Source organism: Corythoichthys intestinalis, chromosome 20 (assembly GCF_030265065.1).
Source record: "Corythoichthys intestinalis isolate RoL2023-P3 chromosome 20, ASM3026506v1, whole genome shotgun sequence".
Classification (NCBI taxonomy): Eukaryota; Metazoa; Chordata; class Actinopteri; order Syngnathiformes; family Syngnathidae; genus Corythoichthys; species Corythoichthys intestinalis.
This window is the reverse complement of record NC_080414.1, coordinates 21,088,064-21,109,393: the sequence shown is the minus strand read 5'-3', so window position 1 is coordinate 21,109,393 and position 21,330 is coordinate 21,088,064. Positions and strand designations below refer to the sequence as shown.

The following is a 21,330-nucleotide window of genomic DNA, read 5'->3' as shown; positions in this document are numbered from 1 at the left end:
GTAAAACAGGTTGATGACCCCGAAACGCAGTGTCAGCAATAAAATTAAATTACAAGAATAATTATAATAATAAGTTGAAAATAAGCATTTTTCGTTTCCCATCATTCTTGAGAATTCTAAATCAGGCTGTTTGGAACAAGCTATACTTTTTGCGTCATCCATTGCATATGGTAAGCCTGCCGGTGTCCTGCCAATGTAGTTACCCCCGTCAAAAATTGTATCCCCTGGGCGGAGCCACTGCACTGCACTGATTTGCTTGATTTCCGTGTTTTGGTTTTAAAACAGCCCATCTATAAAAAAATACTTTTTTTCTGTTGTATAACGCAACATACGTATTGAACGTTAAAAAAAGGCAATGATTTACTGTTTTACTCGTAGGATGACCTATAATGTTATTACTGTAATTCAAGTCCTGTTGGGAGTTTCTCCAGTTTAATCAAAGTTGATGTCCAAAATATATAACTGCGGTTCTTTTCTGGCTTCAATTAGTTGTTTAAGTCGACATAACTCATAACTAATATGTGTGTGTGCGCTCCCGCGGCCAGGGTATACCATTTTTGACGGGGGTAACTACATTGGCAAGACACTGATGGTGGCTCTGTTGTACAATTAGCGTCTTAAGTGGGGCAAATTGAAACTCCGCTCACCATTTTGGAAGTTGTCTCTGGCGTTTCATGGTCCACATTTTCAATTCTAGGTTCTTGCTCAATAGTTTTTGTCGCCTTTAAAAGCTTAGGTTTGAAAAAATTACGTATATCCATCTTGCCTCTTCGGTCCACGGGTGGTTTCGGCTAAGCAAAGTAAAGGACCGTCTAAGGTGCTAGTCGCATGATCTTTATGAAAAATAATTTTGACCCATTATAAAAATATCTTTTTTTGTTAATTTCATTCATTTTTGTTTTTTGTTTTATTGATTAACTTTTATAGACAATATTTTACCGGAAAACTCTTAATTTTAAAATCAAATTAAGGAAGGTCAATTACATGCAATGACACTTTTCGGCGACCAGGGGGGCCTGGGCCCCCCTTAAACTCCGCGTATGAAAATGTATATGATATGTTAAATATTGCTATTGATCCTGAAAATACAGGTGATTGTCTTTGCATTTGGTACATTTTTGTGCATCTGGTGTAATAATTTGAGAATTTTATAGCCATTTTAAGTTTTGTTATACTTGCATAAAAAATTTTTGTTAAGGAACGGTTTTGAATTTTTTGATGTTGTTGCTCATGGAGCATTTATACTTAAGGGCGGTGCCAGTTTTGGTTTTAGGTCACTAGCGGCTTTGGTTTTGAAAATATTTAAATTTTAAGTTTTTGGGAATAGGCCCCCTACGGATCAGTCCCATGTCCCGTTAACTGATAGTGAAGTCTATGCTGGGAGGTCCGGCAGCGATTATTCGCCGCTGTCGATGGCAGTTAATGAGCTAGCAAACGGGAAGACTTCAATCGTTAGCGTTGACTTTACATGATGAACTTGTGTGGTGTAGTGTTTGGATGATTCCCGAGTGTTGTTCTTGTTTGGAAAAGTGCCTGGGATGCGTTCCAGGATTTTCACTAGTGGGGGAGAAAAAAAGCCCAGCGTGTGCAAGTGGATCCTTCATGTCGCGCCAAGGCCTCGCCGCCTTTGATCGTCTCGGCAAACAAAAGTCGCTGTTCAAGTCGCCTGACAAACGCGAGTCTTTGGCTCGGTTCTGTAATCAAACCACGATTTTAACATATCCAATTGTATGATCCGCAGTTTAAAAAAAAAAACAAAAAAGGAAGCTAGAGCAGGCACTGATATTTCATGTGCCTCTTTTTGTGTCCCATCATGCATCGGTGGACCGTGTCTTGACATTTTGTGGTCATGTTGGATGGCATGTTTAATTTGCACTACTTTTTTGGTAGTTGGAAAATGCAAGAACATTGTCATTTAAAACAAAAATGCAAATATTTGACCAGCAAACAGATGACAATGTGTCACCTAGATGATTGGCTGTGGTAGAGGGTTGTTGCTGTTGCTAGGCGACTGTTACTAGGCCGGTTGCCTTGTTGGAGGCTCACTAGGAAACGCCATGAATCATGGATGTTTTGCCTTTTTTTCCCTGTAAATGCAGATGATACACAGATATACACACATTCATTGTGGTTGTGACACATTAAATTTATTTTTGTTTTTTTTGTTTTGTTTTTTTCTTGGTATTTCAGCAGTAGCTAAAAAGTGTTTCAAATTTTTCCTTTTTTTTCCCTTAATTTACACTTTTTGAAATGTGATTTTTGTCAAAACCTACACTATTTTCCAGGATCACTTCCAGTCTGCAAATATGCCTGGCAACAGTCACACTTAAAAGTAAGTAGTTAGAACTGTTTGTGTGTGTCTTTTACCCGAAGGACGGCAGGTGTCTTTTTTTTCTCCTCGCATTGGCGCCGCCATTCTTACTTCCGAGTCTTCATACTCCACAAGTGTTTTGAGAAAAAAAAATCCCTCAGCAGCTCTTTGACCCAATCTCGTTTTCTTTCAACTGACGCGATTCCTGAGTCCTTGAACGTAACAAAAGCCTGTGCCGTCTAACGCGTTTTTCCCTCGGCGACAAGCTTTCAAAGCACGTTTGATAGTCGGCGGATTTAGCTGCAATTTGTGCTCCTAACTAATTAGAAGCGGAGAAAATACGAGAGCAGGCTGGCGTCTTGTTGTGTTTTATGCTGATTCAATAACAACAGCACGATTTTTCTATGCAGCTATATGCATTTGATATTTGTCACCACTATATAATAGTCCTTCTAAAAAAAAATGTGCATATTGTGATAAAGTTCATTATTTTCTGTAATATAGTGATAAACATTAGACTTTCATATATTTTAGATTCATTACACACAACTAAGGTAGTTCAAGCCGTTTATTGTTTGAATATAGATTATATAGATTATATAGATTATAGATTAGAATAGATTTTGGCAAAAAGTCAAGAAAAACCAAAAATCCCTATCTCAAAAAATGTGCATATCATGAAAAGGTACTCTAAAGAAGCTACTAACCTATTCATCTGAATCAACGAATTAACTCAAAACCCCTGCGAAAGATTCCTGAGGCTTTTAAAAACTCCCAGCCTGGCTCATTACTCAAAACCGCAATCATGGGCAAGACTGGCGACCTGACTGCTGTCCAGAAGAGGGTCTAAGGATGGGGGATACCCAGGACTTGAACTTTATTTATTCATCTTTGTTGCTTCATATGCTGTTTCTGATTGTGTATCATATTGCCTCTGCAAAGCCCTTTGAGACAACGTTGTTGTGATCCAGGGCTATACAAATAAAAAATTGAAATTGAAGCCCATCATTGACACCCTCAAGCCAGAGGCTAAAACACAGAAAGAAATTTCTGAGTTAATAGGCAGTTCCCAGAGTGCTGTATCAAGGCACCTCAGTTGAAAGCCTGTGGGAAGGAAAAAGTGTGACAGGAAACGCTGCACAACCAGAAGAGGTGACCGCACCCTGAGAAAGATTGTGGAAAAGGGCTGATTCCAGACCTTGGGGGACCTGCAGAAACAGTGGACTGAGTCTGGAAAGGCCGATTCTCTAATTTATGTAATTAACAGCACCCGTTACTGACCTGTGGCACATAATAGATGGTGGCAATAACTAAATAACACTTGCAGCCAGTTAAAATGGATTAAAGTTGACTCAACCTCTGTCCTGTGTCCTTGTGTGTACCACATTGAGCATGGAGAAAAGAAAGACCAAAGAACTGTCTGAGGAAGCATGGGCAATCTCAAGGCTAAAAGTCCCATCTCCACAAGCGCAGTTATTTTGTCTAAAGGTTGTGCTACCAAGTATTAGGCTGAGGGTGCCAATACTTTTTTCCGGCCCATTTTTGGATAAAATGATAATGATTTTCTAATTTATTTTTTCATTCTCTTTTGTGTTTTTTTTCATTGCAAGCAAAAGAAATGAAGATATTAATACCAAAGCATTTATAATTGCAGTCATTTTCAATTAAAAAAAAAAAAACAAGTTGCATCAATCAAAATATATATTTTCAACCCAAAAAAAAGTCACTTCAATCAAGAAAAAATGTGTTTGAATGCAAAAATAAATTTGTAACTAAAACAAAATGCATGTGAAAGCTATTTTTCTTTGATTTAATTTTTTTTGTCTTTTTTTGTTTGAATTGTTTTTTTTTTTTTTTTTTTTTTTTTTTTTTTTTTTTTATTGAAGCAACTTTTTTAATTGATGTAATATCGATTTGCATTTGGGCCACATTTTGGCTCGGACATTTTTGTAATCAAAAAATAAGTTGCTTTAAAAAAAATATTTTCTAAAAGAAAAATCACTTCAATCAAAAAAAAAAAAAGTCAGTCATGGAAAAAGGTTTTGAATGCGAAAGAATATTTGAGATTTGCATTTGAACACTTAATTTTTAATTGAAAAAGTTTTCTTTGATTGAAGCAATCCTTTTTGTATTTGGGCCATATTATGAGTAGGACATTTGTGTCTAAATCATTTAATCCCCCCCCAAAAATTTGCTTCAATCAATAAAAAATATATTTAATCAAAGAAAAAAATCATTTGCAAAAATATATTTTTTCGGGAAAAGATTTTTTTGACCATCTAAGTTGCCAGTCACATGATCTGTTCGAAAAATAATTTGGACCCATTATAAAAATAAATATTTTTGTTGCAGTGTTATTGCTTTCCAACTTTCATTTATATAGGAAAGTCAATTACATTCAATGACACTTTTTGGCCACCAGGGGGGCCTGGCCCCTTAGCGGTAAATGATTCTGAACACAACTGTAAAAAATTTTGTGGCTCCAGACATTTTTTTTTTTTTTTTTTTATTGGTCAAATATGGCTCTTTCAACATTTTGGGTTGCTGACCCCTGCACAAGACGGACACACGTCGGATTTTCTTGTGAGAGAAATCAACATGGGTGGTGTGCTGCTCATCAGTGAACTGGCTCAACTATACAGCTCGAAAATGTTTATGATCTCGACGGTCTTCCAACATCCGTTCGCCAGTCTTTATAAGCTAAGGCGACAATTATTGTCATTGTAACATCGGCAAGGAAGTAGGCAGCTTCATCAGTTTTTTAATCATTTATTTCAGAACTTTTACAACACAACACAGCTACTGTCCGCCGTAGCCAACGCCAACAACCACATGAAAAGAGAAAGTAAAAACTCTACCGTACCTCTCTCACTCAGTCGTCAGTCACACAGGAACAACATGCAAATCACAACCGCCACATTAAAACCTGATTCGTTACATTATTATTATTATATTATTCCGATTTGTATTTATAATTATTTCTTTTGGCATGTGTAATTGTTATTTGTATTTGTACAAGCAGTATTTATTAGGGATTTAGCATTGTATTCTTATGGGAAAATCCCGCTCAACATATGACCATTTCAATTTAAACCAGGTCCTGGAACGTACATACGACTTAATTCGTATGTAGAGGTACTACCGTAACTACTAAGTATATCTGATTTTTGGAGCTGACTTCGCATTATTTTTAGCAAGTGTCTAAATCACTTATGGGCTTTATTAGACTGGGCCACATTATTGACACACTTGACAGGTTACTGTGGCAACAAAGGCATCATCCAGCATAGAGTGATGTCACGGACAGTCAAAACCCATCTGACTGTTCAGACTGAGGGGCCGTTTACACGGTGACGCAGTGACACCAAGACGCAACGATTGTGTTGCGGAATGGCCTCGCGTAATTGCGGTTGTGGCGAAAACACAAACTTTTGATTCTGAGATTCAAAGTAGAACAATTCAATTTTTTGTGTGGTACGCCACATGTTCACGTTTTCGAAGCAAAAGAAAAAAAACGTGGATGCCATCGCTTCGAGTGGACGTGCATGTTGTCTTCCAGTCTGAGGAAGTGCATCGTTGGCTGACGCCTTTTAAAACTGCACTGCCCCCTAGGGCCTGGCATGAATACTATGTTTTCACGCGGAATTGTGACGTCGTTCGAACGGAGACGGAACCAGGTAAATGCGAACATGAAATGGGTTGTGTTCAGAGGTGGATAGAGTAGCCAAATATTTTACTCAAGTAAGAGTGGCGTTAGTTCAAAATAATATTACTCAAGTAAAAGTAAAAATAGTAATCCAAAAAATGTACTCAAGTACAAGTAAAAAGTATTTGGTGAAACGAATCCTCAAGTAATGAGTAACATTGCGAGTAATATTTGATTTGGGGTTTTTTTTTTGGAACAATGTTTTTTTTAATCTATATGAACTGTTATTATTATAATTTAAAGAAGAAGACGACTATAACCTATTACATAACCTTATTAAGGGAAAGAAATACAAATAAAAAAAACATTGAATTCCGGCAAGAGAAAAAAATACAGAAACGAAGCATCATTCGTCCAAAGAGCATCAGTGCCCTCTAGTGGAGAAAACATATTTCCTATTAAGAAACTTAAAAGGCTCATATCTCTGGTTTTTCGTGGTCAATCGGTGCCAAATAAAAACTGGGACAGAGGTTAAAATCAGCGCTTTCCAGTCATGTTGACGGCAGCACTCTGTGTCGAATACATCATTTTTTATGGTGATTCTGGGGCAGTTTACATGGCGATTCTGCGACACCAAGACGCAATGACTGTGTTGCGGAATGGCCTCGCCTTCATATGGTGTCGGCGAAAACGGAAGGCGAAGACGCAAACCGTTGAATCCGGGCTCCAAAGTGGAAGGATTCGATTACGGGGGCTTAAGGGGGCTTGCACCGCATCCATTTCAAAGAAATGATCATAGATCATCGGCTTGTGCCGCATCCATTTCAAAGGAATGATCACAGATCATTGGCGTGATCATAGAATGGCAAGCTTGAGTCTGATTTGTATAATGGAGTCATGTGATTACTGTTGCGACGACACATTGAGCATGCGCAGCGGTGCTACTCAACATTAGAAACAGCAAATAGGGCGGAACGTTGATGTTAATTTACTGTTTTTATTGTATTTTTAATTTAAATATGTTGAATGTTCCCATTTTGTGCCTTTTGGAGCAAAAGAAAAATGCCATTGCTTGGAGTGGGCGGGTATGTTGTCACCGGGCTGAGGAAGTTGTTGGGGTCAAAGTGCATCATTGGCTGTCGCCTTGTAAATCTGCACTGCCCTCTAGGGCCTGTCATGAATACTACATCGTTTTCACGCGGAATTGCGACATTGTTCGAATGGAGACGAAACCATATACTGTAAATGCAAATTTGAAATTTTTCGTATTCTCGGAGAGAGATTCACCATGTAAACGGCCCCTTAAAGATGCCACGTGATTGAACAGGCCCGCGTGATCATAGAACGGCAAGCTTGAGTCTGGAGTCATGTGATTATTGTTGCGACATCTCATTCGCGAAATTGTTAGTGCCAATGCTGACGCCTGGCCAAAAAAAAAAAAAAAGGAAAATATAATATGTAGAATAAAGAGGGAAAATGAAACAATTAGTATTGCCCAAAGTAGCAGAGTAAAAGTAACTTCACAAATCTACTCAAGTAAAAGTAAAATGTATAGCTTAGTAAAACTACTCTTAGAAGTACATTTTTTCTCAAAAAGGTCGTGCTCTGTTAGTTTTTTCAGAGCGTCACCATGTAGACGGCCCCTGAGACGCAGCTTGTCCATATCTGATTGAAACCACATACGGGGGGTGGTTTCAATCCGTCTGGCAAAAATCCGATTTCTGTGCTTTGTGACTGTTCAGACTACAAAAGAGCTATCCAGTTTCAATTTGGATGGGCTAAAAATCTGATTTTGGCTGCCAGTCTGAACAAAGCCTAACTGGGATGGCTGCCTGTTAATGGATCGCGATAGACGTCCATTCCAGTCAAAATCGATTGGGTGTCTATCGTCGTCAGTGAATAGTTTCCTACAGTAACAAAGTAGCCTATTTGTACTTTTCTTTCCACTATGGCTCGTCAGGTCTCCGTTCCCAACTCTGTCATCATCCCCTGACTTCAGCCCTACTGAAACCCAATTTTTTTTTCTCCATACGTTCATTTCCATTGACTAGCAGCCCTCCCAGTTAGAATTTATTGACATTTATTGTCTTCAATGGCAGGCAATGAGTTAAAAAAATAATAATCCCCCTTTATGAAAGCAAAACCCGTCAAATACATTGAGCGGGACTCGTCTTGACAAATCACTTTTTGTTTCAGGGTTTTAGGACATGTGCTGCAAAATGTAAACAAACATCTAATCTGCTTTGGACATGTTGATGACGTGAACATTTTCAAACATTATAAAATTCGCAAATGGTAATCAATTTAGAAAAAAGGGCCGAAACCACCGAAAGGCGGGAAAAAGAACCGCGGAGGCGGCGGTGGCGCTCGTCTTCGTCTTGACTCTTTCAGCCAGAGTTTCTTTCTCTTGGAGTCCGTGTGACCTACCAGCAAATGAGACATATTTATTATTATTTATGCAGGGAATGTCATAGAAATTCTGGAATACAGTCTCGATTGGAATTAAGCTGCAATCAAATGAGCAATGTCGGTCACCTCTGCTAAGTCCATATTCTCCTCCCTCCTCATCCTCGTCATCTTCGGCCGCAAAGTTCTGAGCCGAGTTTCTGAGGTAGCGCTGGTGATTCCAGCCGGGCGCAGGTAGTTGATTGTGTCTGCGGCGGCGATGCTCGTCGTCATCTGACGCCACATCTGTTTCACAACAATGACAATACTCCTTCGATCATCATTGATAAAAAGAATATGATAAAAGAATATATATGTATACATGTGTGTACATGTATATATGTGTGATACATAATTGGAAAGCCTAAAATCTCAATTTTCTGGGGGAAGAAAAATGTTGAACAGGAGGGCATTTTTTTTTAAAATGTTTTTTAAACAGCAAAACCCTATCTGGAGTTGAGAGCACGCGAGAGCAGAATTACAGACGCCATGACTTTAACGAGATATTATCGCGTACTTACCTTGTTTCGATCCAAAAACTCCATGTAGCATGTATCACCGAGTGTCAAGACACAGCTGTGAATGGCCACAGCTGGATTTTTGGGGGATTTTATGGGTGAAACATGGCAATATAACAAGGTTGGCGATGCAGAAATCGTAGATATCAAGGAGTGGTCGAGATGTTCTTTTTCATATATTTACCCTTTTAAATTTTTTTTTTTTCTTCTTTGTTTGTATCGATTATTTATCATCTCAAATAATGGGGAAAATGCAACAGTAACAAAGAAATAAATAAAATTAAGCGATAGTTATGAGGTAGATATCCGTGATTTTTTTAAAGACGCCATTTTTTTTAATTGTGACGTCATTTGTTTAAAAGTTTAAAATATGCGAGTGAATAATTTCTTAAAGTTGTTTTTTCTTTCCCCAATTTTTCTTTGTTTGTATCGATTATTTATCATCTCAAATAACGGGGAAAATGCAACAGTAACAAAAAAATTCATAAAATTAAAGGATAGTTATGAGGTAGATATCCGTGACTTTTCTAAAGACGCCATTTTTTTCATTGTGACGTCATTTGTTTAAAAGTAATAATAGTAGTAGTAATAGTAATAATTTCTTAAAGTCGTGTTTTTTTTAAATGAAATATTAGACATCAATTAATGATTCTAAGCTAAAAATGACAGACATTTTGAATAATAAATTTAATTAATTTCCTTCGCTTTATGGCTGGGTTGAAACAAAAGCAGTTGCGCGACGTCTGTAAACAGGGGTTTCCTGTGTAAAACGGCCAATTAAAAATAGTTTGGGGGCTTAATGTGCCATGAATCTGCTATGGCAGCATATAGACATATTGTTCTATCAAACCAAGCAGTTGTTTTGGCTTAAAATACAGCAGTTTCTTTTAAAGAGGCGTGCAAGAGCAGAAACTGCTTTTTCAGTCTTGTCTGTGTTTTCCGCCATATATATATATATGACAAGTAGTCATAAACAATCAGGGTTGGGTAGTAACGCGTTACATACAGTATACTCCATTACATTTACTTGAGTAACTTTTGGAGAAAAATGTACGTCTAAGAGTAGTTTTACTAAGCCATACTTTTTACTTGAGTAGACTTTTTAAAAAAAAACGCTTCTCTTACTCCTCTACTTTGGGCTACACAAGAGTGTTACCGTTTTCGTCTTTTCTACATATTAGATTTTTTTTTTTTTTTTTTTTTTTTTTTTTGCGAGCGACGCTAAGAGTAGCTCTACCAATTTCACCAATGAGACGTCGCAACAATAATCACATGACTCAATTATGCCAATCAGACGCAAGCTTGTTTTTCTATCTTCACGCCAGCCTGTTTAATCACGTGGCGTCTTTAAAGCACCTTAATAAATGTTTTTACAAAGAGCGCTGCCGTCAACATGACTTGAAAGCACCTATTTAAACCTCTCTCCCAGTTCTTATTTGGCCCCGACTGACCAAGAAAAACCAGAGATATGATCCTTTTAATTTTACAATCGTAACTATAAAGGAACTATTCACTATTTTATCAACAAGAGGGCACTCATGCTCTTTGGACGAATAATGCTGCGTTTCTGTCCATTTTTTTCTCTCGGCGGAATTCAATTCTTTTTTTCTTTATTTTGTATTTGTTTGGTTTAATGTGGTCATTGTAACGGTCACTTCTGTGATCCTCTTTATTCCTTAGGACATCCACCACACGGTGGCGCCTCTTTATGTTGTATGTTCACTTTCTTCTACAGTTGCTACCTACTTTTTGGGGAGTCAAGTGTGACCATGTGTGCGTGGTCCGTTGTACTCCCAAGTGACGAGTGGTTGAGCTGGATTTATTTATTTTTGACTATTAAAAGTGCATAAGTGGACGTCTTTTTTACCTTTTATGCACTCATCCTGCCCTGCCACGCGTTACATTATGTAATGGGTGATTGCACAGTATCATTATAACAACAATTCATATGGATCACTATTCAGCCTTTTATAAGTTTTACAGCAGGGGTTTTTGTGCTGTCCAACAGCGACCTCTGACATGGTTTATTGTTTTCTTGCCAATTCAATATGGCTTCACGACGTCTCAGTCTGACGCCTACGATGTAAATTACAACGTTTTTAGCGTGAGACACACACGCAATTGCCTGTTTTCTCACGCACACACGCCACACATCCAATTTCTCACGCAAAAAAAAAGCAATCTGATTTTGGGCCGACTCGTTCGTTTCTTTTTCAAACTCTCCGACAGTAGATGGCGCTACTCGCCACTGTAACCCTATTCGCTGCATAAACATCCTAGTTGCGACAGAAGAAGACCTTCAAGACGACAATCGCGGGAGAAACACGAAGAGAAAGAATCTCTGAAGAAAGTCATATCCAATCTGAAGATTACAGACAGATTAGGTGTGTTATAATTAGTGACATAGTTCGTCAATTAAGTACCCACTCTTTTAACAGGCATGAAAATCTCTCACCTTTCGGCGAAATTCGCCGTTTTGAAGTCAAAAAGGGGGACCTACGTGAAATGCGTAGATCCGAGGACATTCTTTTTGGGAGGGGAAGGGTCGGGAGATTTTATTTATTTAATTATTATTATTATTATCATCATGTGATTAATTTAGTATGTAAACTGAGCAATTCAGAAATCGGCCCTTTAAGAAAGTAACACTTGGACAGTCAGCAAACCCTTCAAGATGCTTCGATGACGAGAACCAATCATCGGCCCAAACTGCGTTACATTATTCCACTCTTTACGTGTACGTGGAGTGCTTGGAGAGCCTTTGGTTGCATTGCAAAGCTGCGAAAACAAAAAGCAGGCTTTATCCACACCGGAGCAGACCAGAGCGCAGCATACACACTTGCCTGTATTTGCCAGCAGATTGAATTTGGTGAGTAATGGTTTCAATTGTTTTCATATTTTGCGATATTATAAAGTTACTGCCATTCGTTGCAGCTTGCGTTGAACACTGCCAGAGCTAGCCAAATCTCCCGTGAAAAAATAGCTCCCGTTAAATTGGCGTCGAGCTTGTGTATTTAGCGGTAATATAAACGGAGGAACACACTGTTGAGTCAAATTGAGCGGCATGCTCTCGGATGGAGTGGGGCGCCTCGCATCGCTCCCGTCGTCCGCCTGAGACGCGTTATTTTCGGCTGGGACTTGAGCTGGCGGCCGGAACACTGTGTCGGCACAACACCGGCCCGACGAGTGGTGGGAATGATTCTTGCTTCTTTAAAAAGCATACGACAGGAGAAAAAAAAAGTCTTAAATGGCATTATTATGTGAATTGGAATCATATTTTGAGACGACTCGACTATATACAACAATTTAGCAAAGCGCAGATGACGAGAAATTAGTCTTTTAATCTGCCGGTTAGCCACGCCTACCATTATAGGGCTTTAGCGTCCCCAACAGGTGGATGACGTCAGCGGTAGACTGGGCTCATCGGTTTTACTATTCAGCCCATTGAGGGCGAATTATTCAGAACGAGGAAAACGCGACGAAGAGAGCTGCAAAATGTCATTGTTTCAGTCTCTCTACGCCAATATTTTTAAAGGATATTCTTTTTATCCAAGTATTTTTCCCCAATGGCTATATCAATGGCTTGAGAAGGACCAGTCAGCCCGTCGAGGGTGAAAAGTAACGCTATGCAAAAAAAAAAAAAAAAAAAAAAAAAAAAAATTAATTTAACAACATATTCCACTAGATTGCGCCAAAGCCAAATTGTAATGATTTGAAGACAAAACTAGCAACAGGTTGCCCATAAAAACACCTATTTATATGAACCCACTAATGCTATATATATATATATATATATATATATATATATATATATATACACCTAAATAAAACTTCTGAAAAATAATTATTTAAAATATGTATCTTGGAAGGAAAAAAAGACCAAATAATAACGTGTTGCTCAAGTATTCAGACTAAAAATGTGTGTGTGGGGGCCATTAAGAAGGTTTGGGGACTATGTAAAAGTAAACAAAGTTCTGTTAAAATAATTTAAAGCAGTGCAATATTAGAAACTAATAATTCATTGAAAATCCTTGGGGAAATAAAATCTAAACATTGCTGATGTGTTTTAAAGGGAACCTCGGAATTAAAGATTTGAAGGCTCTTACTAGCCACAATAGTTCTCTTTTACTAAAACATGATCAGAAACGCATAAAATATTGCCATAGATTTAAAAATCAATAATATTTAGTACGTTTTGACCTACGGAGGGCGCAGTGTTTTATGGATGAGCGGGGTGATGATTGTCACTGTCACTCGACAAATACTATTACTGCAATTCATTCTACGCAGCGAGACGTCCAACACATGCGCTCATCGGTTAAAAGCGGCGAGTACTTACTTATAAGACGACCCCCTCTTTTTCACGACTCAAGTTTGAAAAAAGACTTTTTGAACGCCACATTAATTTTTATACAGAAAATAATTACAGTACATCTGAAACAAATGATTATAAGAATATGTTTAAGAGAAAAAGCATGTTATTTTGCCTCATTCAAATCTTGATATCTGAACATTTAAATATGTAAACTAAAGTGCAATCGCATTTGTAAATGAATGGCTTCTGGTTTTTGAAATGTAAATAAACCAATCTATTGTGATAAAACAACAAAATTGCAATAACTGCTTTAACCATCAAAGTGAAGTCTAACTGTAACTGTAGTCTTGAAACAAATCTGAATAAGGAAAAACATTGCAATAAGATAATGCAAACTGGTTAAACTTGAGAGTAGCTGAGATCTGTCATGACAGAACATTGCTTCAATGATATCTGGCGCCATCTAGAGTCTTAAATGGGTATAATGTCTGGACCACGAATATACGACAACCCCCACTTTTTCAGTCTTATTTCAATCCAAAAAAACACTGTCTTATATCAGGCCAATACGGTATGTGTTTTTTTTTTTGTCTTTTATTACCTTTTCATTGCCTCAAAATACGTTTTTGAATGTGTTTCCCTCTCATACTTTTAAGCATAGTGTTTTCTTGTGGTAGCTTTAAAGCAGATTGTTGCTCTTTTGACCACATTAGTCACATTGCATATTTAAATCACCCTTATATGATATCACTACGTTTAAATATTTTCTTAAGGTATCTTTAGTATGTTCTGTCTGTTTGCATCTAAACAAAACAAGCTGAAAGCGCACGGTAGCACTTTGGGTGTCAAATTCGCCTCTTGTAGACGTTACTATGGGTGTCAAATTCGCCTCTTGTAGACGTTTCGCCAGTGTAGCACATTTTGGCAGAACACCATGTGTTTTTCCCTACTCTCTTCTCGTCTCATCCCGTCTTTCCTCTTCATTTTGCTTTTGCTGCTCATTTTGTGAAATATCGACAGTGCTGCCATGGTCATTAATGTTCCCCTTGGGTTCAAATTGAAAGAGTTGAACAGGTGACATGTACAGTGGGGAAATTAGAATTGATAAGAGAATCGATAAAGAATCGAATCGTTAAGCGATATCGATAATGGAATCGGAATCGTAAAAATCGTATCAATTCCCATCCCTACTCGAGAGCGTGGATTTTAATCTCTTTCCCAGTTTTTATTAGGCACCGATTGACCACGGAAAACTGGAGATATGATCCTTTTAGTTTCATAATAGAAAATACTTTCTCCAATAGAGGGCACTCATGCTCTTTGGACGAATAATGCTTAATTCCTGTAGATTTTTTTTCTCCCGCCAGAATTCAATGTTTTTTGTTGTTGTTGTATTTCTTTGACTTAATGTGGTTATAAAATGTGTTATAGTACAGTATAGGGGTGTGACAAAATATCGAAATGGTGATACATTTGTACATTTGTATCACAAAAGGTTATCGATATGCTCCTGCCAAGAATCGAGATATCGTTTTAAAAAGGTGTCAATGTCTAAAAAAAATAATAAAGAGGAACCAACAAGTTGCTACCAAAATCTTCCACCATAAAAGTGTCTCAGTTAACGCTATGGCAGCATTGACGGTGCACAACACCGAATTCATTTAGACTGGGAACGTTCGTTCATTCAAAACCAGAGCATTCACAGTCATTCTGTCAGATTTTCAGGGTATTTACAGGTCATTTCCTGTTGCGTTTGAGTAACTGCCTATTCATTTGGGTGATTCCCAGGTCCCTTCCTGTTCTGTAACTTAAAATAAACAGAAAGTGACCAGTAAAATACCCCAAAATCAACAGGATGTAACTGAAAATCAACAGGTAAATGACCTTAAATAGCTCAAAATTACCTCATTGCCTGGCATTGACTGCCACTGACGTCCATAGATGTTCAATCCGTTTGAAGTCGGAGGGATGGCAGCGAATGAACGAATGTTCATGTCATGCCACCCTCCCAGTTCAAATGGATTGGACGTCTACTAGTGATAAACTCATTCCAATTCACAGCAGAAGCTTGTTTTTCTGTTTGTTAGTTGTTTGTAGAATATTCTAGAATGATTTCCTGAGCAATGTATCGATAATCGTTGTATCTCCATATCGTCAGATCGTTATCGTGAGCTTTGTATCGCAAATCGATCGTATCGTGAGGTACTAAGAGGTTCCCACTCGTAATCATGACAGTGTCATGTCATAGTTATGATTGTCTAATGACAGTCTTATGGCGCCACTGTCAAATAAAGTGTTTCCAAATACCATAACTAGCAATTAATGCAACAACCAGAACAGTCACTGAGGAAATAATTAGCACAGAACACGAATTTTGATTGTTATTTACATCTGTAGCACTGCAATGCATGCTAGGAGGCATGTTGGAAAGCAACAGTGTTGACAGCAGGCGGCAGCAGAGGTTGACTGTCTCCACAAAGGGAGCAGTGATGGCCAAATGAAGCCTCTTGAATCAATGTATCATGATGGTTTATTTGGTTTTATGACAGTCGTATGATGCCGCTGTCAAACAAAGTGTTACCGGTTAATATCTTTTGGTGTAAATATCCCATAATACAGGACAACTGTGCCTTATAGTTCAGTGCGGCTTATCTATGAACAAATGCTGTTTTCATCCCAAATTTGGTGGGTGGCGGCTTAAAGTCAGCCTTATTGTGCGAAAATTACGGTACATTTTTCTCAAAAAGTTATTCACGTGAACGTAATGGAGTAAATGTAATTCTTTACTACCCACCTCTGAAAACAGGACATTGAAATTATAATCATTTTGCATTTTGATCGAATTACATTCACTTGTGCTTAACAAATTGATATAGCATTGATCGACTAATTGTTATACTCCTTGTAGATCTGCCCCTGCCCATGAGGTTTCAGAATCGGCACCTTTCAAGATAAAATTTCTCAAGACTCCGAGGTTGTAGAACCAATGCCATTGCAAAGGGCATTAATTGGAAAATAATGAACTAAAATAATTTAAAAATAATAATAATTATTATACGCATGTGTACTTTTCGGCCTTTCGGCCAGGTTTTTCCGATATTCGGTTTTCGGTTTCAGCCGAAAATTTTGCTTTTGGAACATACCTTGGAAAATTGGTCAGTGTATAAGTAAAAAGATGTCAAAAATGTTCAACACTTAAATTTGTGCAAAAATCCTGTTGATTAAACAACATACACACAAAAATTTGTTTTTTAGAATAGTCAAATAATTGTAATAAAAATGTGTCAAAGCTTAAATTGTTTGCTAATGGAACCCAAAAAACTGCGCAAAGATGGTGTGAAACCTTTAAAAAAATCCATCAAAACTGTTGCAGTAGACTATTAAAAAATGTAAAATAGTGTGACAATTGTGTCAAAGCAGCATGACAACATTGGGAAATATGAAAACATGCCTCAGGCAACACACACACACTTTGTCAACTCATACAGTCCATTCGTATTTCATGTGAATGACTTGATTGTGATTAGTCACGTAAATAGAATGAGATTTGCTTATTGTTCCCTGCAGGTCATTTCCATTTATATTGAATTAGTGGCAGCAGTGAGGAGACGAATGACGCCGCCAGATTACGGGCGATCGCGTCGCCATTGTGTCGTGTAATTAAGGAGGCGCGCAGGAAGCGAGGGGAGAAAAAAAAAGCGACCAGGTGTTAGCCGAGCTCAGTTTAGACAAGCGCAACCGACCACGCTTTGTTGTTTCATACCTGGGGGAGTAAACGGCTTCATTTTGCTTTCAAATTTGCCTTTTCGAAAGGCCTTTCCTCTTTGCTACATTAGTCCACACTTCGCTCCGGATGATCAATATGTGTCTTATTATGAGGTGGTTACCACGGTGATGAGAGGGCCCTCCGGTTATGAAAGGGTCAGCAATCCATCCTTGTGCAATTAATGGTTAGGAAAACAAAGATATCAAGGAGTTTTGATTATAATTGCAAGCTGCTGTTTTGGTCAAGTGGATCACATTTGAAAGTCAAAACATTCATTTGGCGCCATTGTTTACAGAGGGGTTATCATTAGAGACTGCAGCAACACCATGGAAACAGTTGAAACACTTCTGATGGCAAGTGTCATCAGATAATACTTTATGCTATGTTATGTTATATATGTGGACGAATTGTCCGAGGAATTGTTTTGTATCTAAGAAGGCCAAGAGATGACACCTGTTAAGTCACATCCGAGTCTTCTTTTGTAGGGAGATGGTGACATCCAGTGGCCATAAGGGGTAAAGCGTTAAAAACAAGTTTAATGCAACGTTTCTTTTATGGGTGTAAGTTTGCATAGGGACGGTAGGGACATAACACTACCAACTTTTCAGGTTGCTTAAATTGTCCCCACAGACTTTTAAGCAACCTTATTTGCATTAGGTAATGAGTTCACTTATAGACCCTACTCACCAACGTCACAGAGTGACGTGTCGCTGTATCCGGCCGCCATATTGTCCGTCAGTGTTTATCCGTATTCTCAATGGTTTCAATTTGTCGTGCAATTTATAGTGCAATTCATGGAAGCCCCGGTGCTTTCAGACGCTGTAAACTCATTGGATGCGTTGCATAAAAGGCGTTATGTGGAAAAGCTTCATTCTATCCATTCGCCAGATCCATATTTGATGCCTAAATCGATATTTATCGACCCGCTGTCTTCGCCCTCTCTGCCTGACATCTGCTACCCTGATATCTACAACTATCTTGTCCAAACAAAATCAGCGTATTCTCACGAAAGTTTGAAAAACTTTAAGAGCAGCACTCTAAGCAACATTACCCGTGTGACCCTTTACTTCCAATTTTCTAAAATGGCGACAATCAATTAAAAAAAAAAAAAAACACTGCGATGGCCGACGCTTCAAGGATAGGTGGATATTGGACTATTTCTTCAATAAAACACCCAACAACTGTGTCTGCCTCATTTGCAAAGAGACAGTCGCTGTTTTTCCAAACAGTTTGATGTGACGCAATATTACCAAACAAGACACGCTGACATGTACGACAACATTACAGGGAAGATACGCAGCGAGAAATTATAGCAACTTGATGCTAGTTTAATTTCAAAGCAGCAGTATTTCGCAAGAGTCCGAGTGTTGATAGAGAATGCCACAAAGACGAGATTGTTGAAATTATGAATTTAAAAAATTATAAAGCAAATGTGACACACAGAAGGGCTTGCTAAAATTTGTTTAAATACATTGTTCTATGTAAATCAGCCAAGGTAGCCCCCCGCATTTTTACCACACCAAATCTGGCCCCCTTTGCAAAAGGTTTGGACACACCTGTTTAACTTCTTTCACTTGGTACCAGCTAAATATTATTCAAAAAATAATGATGGTGGAAGAAATAAGCATCTTGAATTTAAAACTATGTTGTCGGCGATTAGCCTCGCAATGATCTTAATTGTGGTTGTCAGCCCAAAACCCTCTAAATATATATTAAATGCATCTTACCAGGTATAAAATGACTACTACATAATCTGTAGTGATCGTTTGGTGCCCAGTTTTCTCGTCGAATTGCAGCAGTCCATCTCGCTCTCCTCTCCGGGTCTCTCGGAATACGGTAGAACTTCAAGTCACTCCGTCTATCTTCTCTGTTATTGCAACCAACCGCCACACACGCCTTCACCATTTTGATTATTAATGTTATCGAGTAGAAAAACACGCCATAATAGGAGGAATTTACGTAGCGGTAATGCTTAAACCCGACGAGCTGATGGACAATATGGCGCGGAGGCGTGGTTGTGACGTCATGTGAGTAGGGTCTGTATAGGGCGGAAAACATTCAGGTGACTCTGAATTTGGCCAACTTTCAAAATTGTCCGATATGCATGTGTGATACATCTTCGGAAAACTTAAAATCTCAATTTTCTGGGGGAAGAAAATTTTTGAACAGGAGGGCATTTAAACAAAAAAAAAATTAAACAGCAAAACCCTACCTGGAGGTGAGAGCACGCGAGAGCAGAATTACAGACGCCATGACTTTAATGAGATATTATCGCGTACTTGCCTTGTTTCGTTCCAAAAACTCCATGCAGCATGCATCACTGAGTGTCAAGACACAGTTTTGAATGGCCACAGCTGGATTTTTGGGAGATTTTATGGGTGAAACATGGTAATATAACAAGGGTCGCGATGCAGAAATCGCAGACATCAAGGAGTGGTCGAGATTTTCATATATTTACCCTTTTAAACTTTTTTTTTTCTTTCAATTTTTCTTTGTTTGGATCAATTATGTATCGTCTAACATATCGGAGAAAATGCAACAGTAACAAAAAAAATACTGACTGAAAATGACTTTTTTACAGACACCATTTTTTCATTGTGACGTAATTTGTTTAAAAGTTTAAAATATGTGAGTGAATAATTTTTTTAAGTCGTTTTTTTTTTTTTTAACTAAATATTAGACATCAATTAATGATTGCAAGCTAAAAATGACAGACATTTCGAATAATAAATATATTTAATTACCTTCGTTTTATGGCTGGGTTGAAACAAAGGCGGTTGCGCGACGTCTGTAAACGGGGGTTTCCAGGATAAAACGGACAAATTAAAAATAGTTTGGGGGCTTAATGCGCAATGAATCTGCTATGGCAGCATATAGACATATTGTTCTACAAACAACAGTTGTTTTGGCTTAAAATACAGCAGTTTCTTTTTAAAGAGGAGTGCAAGAGCAAGTTTCAGGCTTGTCTGTGTTTTCCGCCATAGGTAATTTAGATTGTTCTCCCATATGTTGTAAGGATAGAATTGACACTACCATTATGAAGTGAATTATTTTCATTATGTTCGGACTTACATTTACCCCTTTCCACTTGCTGAATGTGCTGGTCCATCACCCCCCCCCAAACGCACGTTTGATTGGCTGATGACTTAAGGCCCTCTCCCTCCACGTGCACTCACAGACTCGACAGAAATACAATATGTCAAAACACATGCTGCCTCCTTTGTCCCCTTCAAAGAGGAGAGGTATTACAAGGCTTTTATTCGGCTAGGTTTGCATAGGGACGGTAGGAGGACATAACACTACCAACTTTTCATGCTCAAATTGTCCCCACCAACTTTTAAACAACCTTATTTGCATTATATAATGACTTCAGTTATATGGGTAATTTAGATTTCTCATATGTTGTAAGGATAGAATTGACCCTAACATTATTAAGGGAATTACTTTTATCATGTTCAAACTTACATTGACCCCTTTTCACGCATTTGATTGGCTGATTACTTCAACACCCCCCCCCACACACACACACGCAATCACAGCACCGAGATAACTACAACATGCCACCTCATCCGCCCCATTCGAAGACCAGAAATATTAGAAGTTTTTTTCCCCCGCTAGCAGCAGCCACTGTAAGTAATGTAAAAAGACGTCAATGTTGAAGGAGGGAACACACCACTAATTTTGCTACTGAAAGTCCGACCTGCATCAGAGTTAGCATAACATTAATCCGTGTGACTTTCCCGAACTCGAGTCGGAAGCTGCTTTGAGAGCAATATCCTTCTGTATGTTTTCTCTACTCAGCGTTAATTCATCAGTGGGAAATGTTGTGAACAGAGGTCCACCCCTTCTCCCCAATTGTTATTGTTTTACTTATGTGGTCTTAAAGCAGTCCAATGAAGCTTTCATTTTTTGTTGTTTGGCTGTGCTTGTGGACAAAAGCAGTAGTGTTTTACCTGAAGGAAGACTCCATTTTTATTTAGTTTTTTCAGTTTAATTTATTTATCTAGATCAAAAATCTTGAGTAGTCTTAAGACAAATGTTTATTATTTGCATTTCTGGATAGTTGAGAGATTAGTAACAGTTTTGTATTTATTGTGTCTGTTGATATAATTTATGTTCAAATGCAATTGCAGTTTAAATTTGCGGATACAATCCAGACATTTATTCTAGTTTTCAAAATGTTTCTTTAGTAGTTTTTGAAAGGTTTGAATGGAACGGTGTATCACCCGAAGCAACACATCTCCACTGCAAAAACACCTCCTTAAAACTAATTAAATCCCTTGTTTTCAGTGTAAATCTACTAGAAATAAGTTAAATGATCTGCCAGTG

At 38.1% G+C, this 21,330-nt stretch overlaps 1 protein-coding gene across 2 annotated transcripts in view; it reads right to left on the bottom strand.

Annotated features, from left to right (window-relative positions):
• Positions 1–7,322: 7,322 nt before the first annotated feature.
• dnajb6b (DnaJ heat shock protein family (Hsp40) member B6b) overlaps positions 7,323–21,330 on the bottom strand; it is a 34,247-nt gene continuing 20,239 nt past the window's right edge. For both annotated transcript variants that reach the window (XM_057824493.1, XM_057824492.1), the window contains 2 exons: positions 8,493–8,648; positions 7,323–8,380 (listed from right to left, as the gene is read on the bottom strand). In XM_057824493.1, the coding sequence (XP_057680476.1) occupies positions 8,262–8,380; positions 8,493–8,648 (275 nt within the window). In that variant the 3' untranslated portion in view covers positions 7,323–8,261. The remainder of the gene's footprint in view (positions 8,381–8,492; positions 8,649–21,330) is intronic.